The sequence below is a fragment of the Hyposmocoma kahamanoa genome, unplaced genomic scaffold, assembly GCF_003589595.1.
Source record: "Hyposmocoma kahamanoa isolate Upper Pololo Valley unplaced genomic scaffold, ASM358959v1 232, whole genome shotgun sequence".
In the NCBI taxonomy this organism is placed as follows: domain Eukaryota; kingdom Metazoa; phylum Arthropoda; class Insecta; order Lepidoptera; family Cosmopterigidae; genus Hyposmocoma; species Hyposmocoma kahamanoa.
In genome coordinates this window covers 2,964,205-2,972,156 of record NW_020653750.1, presented here as the reverse complement: position 1 = coordinate 2,972,156, position 7,952 = coordinate 2,964,205, and the positions used below count along the sequence as shown (strand labels likewise).

Sequence of the window (7,952 nt, the reverse complement as noted above, 5' to 3'; positions counted from 1 at the left end):
AGACACACAGACACACAGACACACAGACACACAGACACACAGACACAAAGACGCACTCACGCACGCACGCAGGCACGCACACACGCACGCAATTAAATATATATAATATATAATAAAAATATAATAAAAATAAAATAAAATAAAATTACAAATAAAGTAAAAAATAAAATAAAAAATAAAATAAAATAAAATTACAAATAAAGTAAAAAATAAAATAAAAAATAAAATAAAATAAATAATATAATAAATAATAAAATGAAAAATAAAATAAAAAAATTAAATTTTACCCACTGAGTCGCTGTATAGTGTACCTGTCCCCAAATACGTCAATTTTTAATGTGCTTAAGTGATTTTCCGAATCCCGAACAGGTCCAGGACCCAAAAAATATTGCCGTAAGGCGACTGCCTTATCCGTTTTCTGTCTATGTTCCTCGAAGTTTAGGTAAAATACTCTACTTATTCCGATCCCTGCTTATTACATAACAATTAAATTGAATTTTTTAACAGAAAATTATTAATGAAGTAATTAATTAAGAATTAAACTAAATTGAATGTACATTACAAATTATTCTATTTTATTTTATTTTATTTTACTTTTGTAGGGAAACTAACAGCTAGGTACAAGTACATACAAAAAAATAAATACAGACGGCCAAATAAGCTTCCACAGATAATAGTATAATTATAATGAATTTATTTATATTTTAAAAGTGGAGTGTTAGTAATTTTATTAAACTTATTAAATAATGAAATGTAAAAAGCAAAATATAAAATTATAAACACGGTTTGTGATTAATATTAATTTATGCAATTAAGTGACTAATGTCACTTTATTATGATTTGGTGTTAAAAAGTTTAAAATTGTTTAAATTTGCAAATTTTATTAAAAATGCAGTAATTGAAGTATCTTAAATTATATAATAAGTTTTGGGGATGGAAGGGCGGGGTTATAAGGGGGTATAAGGAGACTCCTGCCACTAGAAACTAGACTAAAATGTGTTAAGATAATAAAGGATTGTTATTATTATTATTGATAAAATAGTTTATGAGTTGCCTGCACGAACGCATATTTTTTACAGTTAAACAGTTCGTACGTTGAAACTACGGAGGGCGTGCGCATGCGTCTTCGAGCGCTCCTTGTGGCACTGCTGGGAATCTCGATGTCTGCGTGTGCGTTTGCCTCGCAGCCCGTCGAATTGGAACTAGACGACGACGAGGTTGCGCAGAAACTTAACAACGTTAGTTTCGCTAGGCGGTAAGATGCTACTAATTGTAATATTGTTGGTAATGTTAGTAGCAGTGGAGCTCCTTGTGAAAGAGTTCGTCCAGGGAAGTACTGCTGCCATGCAGTAATGTGAGTATATAAACTTTTTAATTAGGTACATTGTTCATTTTTTGATTAAAAAAATACGAATATTTATTAAAATGAATAAACTAGGGCCTTACCTGTGTGTAATACTTTGCAAATTACCTATACATATAAAACATTATGTTAATTAGTATTGAAAATACGATGATTCTATTTTTGCGCGCTCTATTAAAAATATCACACTGTTGAGTGGAAGATAAATATACCTAGTGCCTACCTTACTATATAATAAATGCTTAGGAACAGATACCTACTGACAATAAATATTCGCTTTCTTTCCTACCTGTTTGTACCTATTTAATCTGTTTCTCCATTCCCTCATGTACGATGTATTTCAGCATAACGAAGCCAACGATTAGATTGGTGATGGGTTACGGCAAACTGAGCGCATTTGTTACCGCCGTGTCTTCATTGTTACTCCTTGTTGCAATTATGTCTAAGGTTATGTACCCTCTACTTTATAGTTACCTACCTTTATGGAATTAGTGAAGTTCTAATGTACGATGTAATAAAGTTTTAGCGTTTTGAAACATGTGTGATAGGTTAACAGAGGCGCATATATTCGACATGAATTTCATCACGCTCACCCCGCGCGACCGTCACGCGGAGACTGCGTGAATCTAACTGTCATGGCAAAATACGCTCTATTCATTTAGCTTTTACGGTTTAACTTAAATGAGTGTCCCGGGCGCGCGGGCGAGTCTGGCTTCAATTTGGTCTATGCGGCGGCCGCCCGGCGGCCGCGCGGTTGTATTATTCAGAGGAATTTAAATATTGTTGCCTAGTAAATATAATTTAGATACGCTATTTACGTACATGAAAGCGTGGTAACCGGGCGGTCGCCGCGGGAAATCTTTCGCGTCATGTAACTGGCCGCTTACTGTTTTATTCTGTCTTTGCTTTCCTACTTACTTCGTGCGTATTCCGAATACAAGGTGTTTTAATAAAGAAAACTATCCAGAAAACGGTTTTTAATACCTTCTTGATTGATATCCAAAAATACGACGTCGGTGTCGGTCGTCGACGAAAGTATTATTGCCCGTGTTAGTACCACGGACAAAACCAATTACCCCTGACACTACTAGGCCTGTCGGTAGTTACACGGGAGATTATTTATTGCCCGTGTAACTACTAGGCCTTTCGGTAGTTACAGGGAGATTATTATTGCTTGTGTAACTACTAGTAGTACTGCTGGTAGTACCACGGGCAACAAAGGGTTATTTCACGTGTTATTACATATATGGCAAGAGTTTGATTTTGGTAAAATTCGAATCATGCGTAATTTTCTGGGACAAATATTTTGACAACATTGAAACATTATCCTACGTGCTGACTGCACGATGGGTCTTATTTGTCTGTTTTTTTATATATTGTAGACGTACATTTTAAATTACAATAATTTTATTAAAGCATTTTTTTTTGTTTTAAATACGAAATGTTGTGTTTACATCTAGAAGGATACACACTCTTCTCTTCTTATAATGTTAACCGATCACTTGTATTTTACTTAAGAGTTTGTATCCAGTTTTGTGAACCGGTAATAAAAAGAAATATTTAAAAAAATACCCTAATACCTCTAAGGGAGGTTTCCCTTCCCTCGATACCTATGGGTCCAGTTAATTCCGTCGTCTACTAACGAGTGAAAATTAGCGATAATAGCACTTGGTTCTAACGACTATTCTTATTACAGCAGGCGTGGTGGCGCCGTGGTGCACGTTGGTTGGCAGCACCAGCTCTACTCGTAGCTGCGCTTGAAGCAGCCTCTGACGCAGGTGATGCGATGATATCTGCTCTCCTTAGAGGCACCTCTAACCCCGGCCACGTTGCTCTGCAAACGGTTGCCGCTGCTATACTTGTGACCGTCGAAATACTTGTCTGGTAAGCTCCTTGGATTTCAATTAATTTGAAACCAAAGAAATAAATAAGAATAATATTAATATTGTTTTGAGTTCATTACTCAAATTAACTAAAGGTTATTTGTAAAATACTAACAACCTCGCTGGACTATATTACTAACATCATAAACTACAACTTTTGTTCCATGACTTTTTTAATAATCATCAGATTTTACTTTCGTACAGAAATGAAAATATTCAAATAGAGCAGTCTAAACATTCTGTACGATTATAACTCTGGTAAAAACAGGAACGCGGTGGGGGTCGTTGGGGAAGGCGCTTGCACGTTTGAACTTAGTTAATACTACCTCAGCTCGTTGTAAAATGTATATCGTATACTATACACACGTATATTATACGATATATACAGTGGTGGTCATAGAATTAAGAACGATTAATGACACAAAGCCATTATTATTTTGCAATAATCATTTAGTGTAGAATTAATTTAAAAATATCCTCTGATGATATTAAACAATATTATCTGGATAGACCTATTTTATTTAGCGTAATAATCTTGTTTAAATAATTGTACCTATATATATATTTATTTAATAAATCACAATCACTCAGTTACTTACTGGTTGGACAAATAATTAAGAACTAAAATATCATTTTCTTTTTTACTATTTTGAAAATTGAGTGCGATAATTCTACATTACTATTTTTATGTCCTTTGCGCGGCATTGTTGGTTTAAGAACATTTTGTGCAATTATTTATAGAAAATAATGGGAAAAAATAAATCTTGTGACCCTGCTACAAGAGGATATAACGAAACCTGCGTGGTCGTAAGTGGTCATATCAGAAAATTGCAGATCATTTGCATTGCTCAAAAACGAAGGTGTATCATGCCGTGAAACATTTTAAAACACACAAGACAACTACGAACATTCTTCGTAAACCTAAAGAAAGAAAAACGTCTTCACGAGAAGATTCAAGAATAGTAATCTCGCTAAGCAAGACCCATTCAAAGGCTCAAATCAAATAAAAAACGAAGTTTTTGGTGAGAACAATCCTCGCGCAGTATCTGCACGCACCGTTCGAAGACGCTTGGTGGAGGCACACTTATTTGGGAGAGTAACAAGGAAGACGCCCAAGTTGACACCGCGACAAAGACAGGCCCGACTTGCGTTTATAAGGAAGTATGAAATGAACACTGGACAGAGGCGCAGTGGAAATATGTACTTTTCTCGGATGAAACTAAAATTAACAGACTATGCTCTGATGGCAAGCAGTACGTACCTTAGAATATGCTGCATGATGAAATTGCAAAAAGTTTATAGAGTCGATGCCGCGCCGCTGCTATGCCGTTTCCACAGTCGAGGACAGGCTACTAAATATTAAATTCCTTTTTTCATTTATCGTTATATTATTATTTCGTTTAGCTCTTTCAGGTTGTTTCTGTATGTACATTTAAATTACTATATGAATTTTGAAGAGCGACCCGTAGTTTCTTCATCATCCTTCTCAGGGGAATCTGCCTTACGAAAGAGCGCAAAATGACAATTTCAAGTATAATTTTATTCTTACCTATGAAATAAAGATATTATTGAATTTTTTTTTTATACTTTTTTTTATTCTAGTTCAGTGTACTTATTAGATACGTCACGATAGGAGCACAAGGACAAATTAGTCCTCTTGGTCCTACCAGTAGGAGCTTAAGGACATATTAGTCCTCGTGCTCCTACCAAGGAGCACCTAGTATGAGCACGAGGAAAGGGCCTTGAATACAGCGGTTATCTTGTAAAATTTCGAGAAAATTTTTAGAAATCGTGTTTTCACGCCGGATACAAATCAGTGTACATCTGCAATTTTAGTATATAATTTTTTCCAAAGTGAACCAAAACCATTAGAGGTTGTATCCACTCCCTATTAATAACTTACTACCAAATACGGATAAAAAGTGTCAGATAGAATACAACATAAACCTAAAAGTTTATTTTTGGTAATTTTATTGTATTTTCTAGAAAGTCACTGCCTTCGTGGCCGAACGGTAACCATGCTGGTCTGCCACGCAGAGGTCCCAGGTTCGATTCCCTGGGAGAGATATATATTGTAAGTCCATATAAGATTACGTCTCTATTGAGTCAGCGCGGGGCTATAATAGTGTGTGCGTTAAAACAAGGCAAGGAACAAGTTTTTGTTTATGATGTTAGTAATATTATAGTCCTGCGAACTTGTTAGTATTTTACAAATAACCCTGTATATTTCATTTAGTTAAGTATAAATCCGTAATACTTAATATATCGCACTTGACAACTAACATAGTATTATCTCACAAATTGCGTTATATTTCGATACTCACAACAACTTAAGTGAGAGACTTAAGTTGTGAGTCAAAATACCATTTTGCGCTTTTTTATTTAAATATATTATCCTTTTTTTATTTATATACTCCCGGACACGTAATCCGAGCTACCTCGCATTTTTGTCGTAAAGGGCTAGAATACAAAAATAGTGTTATTATCGAAGAAAAAGTTTTCCCCGGTTTTGCAAATCCAAATTCCCAACAAGGACTTAAGCAAAAGACGTTTAGTATACTAGTTTCAAAATTGCATAACAGTTTTTGATCAATCAAACATTGCTTAAGCTTAGGGCACTTAAAACTGAAAATGCGTGGTGGCTCGAATTATGTGTCCGGAAGTGTATTATAGGTTCCATGTTTGGAAGCAAACATAACACTAAGCGATTTCTTTACTTTTAAATATGAAACGTACAATATGCATAAAAAAGTATATATTTGACTTAAAAAGTAAAAAATGGTACTTTCGTGGGAGGTATCGATTTTATCTAAAAGTTGCGTTAGATTAATAATTATTCACCAAAATTTCGCTTTATTTGTATGTCATTCGTATACGATTTGATTTCCAAGTGACAGGACAACACTGTCGCTTTGAAATTAAATAGGTAATGTTAATATAACCTAAAGCAATTGCAAGATATAATACCACGTTAGTTGTCATGTGCGATATGTTAACCAAAGCACTCATCAACGTACATTCACTATGTAGTTAATTTTAATTTTTTGTTACTTACGAATATCGTATACCCATATTACGAAGTTAGGTATAGTAAATAATTTTATTATAATTTTCCAGGTACTTCATAGCTAAGTTCTTTGAATATAAGCCAACAATAATAGTTGACGAAAAGGGCGAGGCGAACAATATAATCAAGCCAATGACTTCAACGCCGGAATTTGTAGCTCAGCAGTAATAAAAATTCAATATTAATATACCTTTCCAAATTAAAATTTTCGTGGGTATTATAAAACTTTATTTTGTTAACAATACTTAATAACTTACATATGGTACAGGGTAAAGAGCACGTCAAGTTTGACGCTTCAGATTTATATCCAACTCTATGCCGCTTACCACAAGAACGGTCTAAAGTACAAAGTGTCAAGCTTGACGTGCTCTTGACTGTACATCAAAGAGCGCGGCTACAGACGGCGATTTTCTGCAGCGATTTAGTCGCTAATCGCGTACCTAAAGTCGCCGTGTGTAACGGCTCATAGTTCAACTTCACTTATGGTCTAATTAATAAGGCACGAAATACTTGTTATCGATATGCATATAGGAAATACATACGCATAATTTACTGACAACAATTTTGGCGATACCTGTACCTCTACCATGAGTTTGCAATGTTGATGATCTACAGAATATTTGCTTGGCATTTATTATACATAATACTACGCGCTATTAGCGGTCATAAGTAGAACTGATGAACTTTGCTATACGAATACTAGATAATAAGGCATGGAAGTGGTACTACGGATATATAATAGAATATGTTAATTTTGGCATCACAAACACAAAGAAAACCAAAATACTTAACATATTTACATTTTTAAGAAAAGAACAAGAGACTTATGCTAAATTAACTTTAACTTATGCTAAATTCTTTAAATTAACTAATTAGCGTGATGCCATGCCTGAAAACATTGTGAATCATTACAGTCGGTCCCACACTAGGTTAAACCTGTCCTGTGGCGACCCTTTTACGGTTTCAATTTATTAATTCTGGCATTGCATAGCGTAACACGTTGCGTTACTCGTTACCTTACGATTATATTTTACAAATAATAAGAACTTATATATCTATTAAATCCAACACAAGAATATATATAGTAAGATAGGAATTATTATAGATTGTATTAAGTAAAATAGCATGAATTTAAAACAATTGTGATCAACATATTATTACACAAAGAAATATTTATATTTAATAATAATAATTACCAACTACTAAGGTGCTTCACGTGAATGAAAATGTAATCATGTTCACAACTGGAAACTCACACCAATAGCCACCCCAACAGGCAGTCACTCCAAGTTGACAACTCCTGTCAAAACAATGAATGGCAACAACTAAAACCACAACCAACCCACTCACCCAACGATTCCTAGGAAGCTTTCTGTAAGTTCATAGTTCCAAGACTGGATATGTGACCTAATAATCCTCTTCGCTTTGTGAATAGAGCTCTCTTTAATGTCGTATATTTTTGCAATTCTGTTGTAAATGAAAGGAAATGCAAAGGTCCCAAAGCGTTGGGCAAATATTGTTGCTAGCGGTCGCATTTTCACCTTAAATATGCGATTCCTAAGTATAGAAGGATATATATATATACACACATCAAAAAAGTTTGCGATCAATAGCATAATCTCCTATAATTCTTTAAATT

General features: G+C 34.4%; 1 protein-coding gene across 2 annotated transcripts in view; it reads left to right on the top strand.

Annotated features, from left to right (window-relative positions):
• Positions 1–6,530, top strand: part of LOC113228552 — a 7,543-nt gene extending 1,013 nt beyond the window's left edge. Inside the window, exons 2-5 of one of the 2 annotated variants that reach the window (XM_026461900.1) lie at positions 1,080–1,255; positions 1,708–1,810; positions 3,063–3,247; positions 6,364–6,530. In XM_026461900.1, coding sequence (XP_026317685.1) covers positions 1,080–1,255; positions 1,708–1,810; positions 3,063–3,247; positions 6,364–6,481 — 582 coding nt within the window. In that variant the 3' untranslated portion in view covers positions 6,482–6,530. Of the gene's footprint in view, positions 1–1,079; positions 1,256–1,707; positions 1,811–3,059; positions 3,248–6,363 lie in introns of both variants that reach the window. The other variant, XM_026461899.1, reaches the window with a different exon arrangement.
• Positions 6,531–7,952: the final 1,422 nt, after the last annotated feature.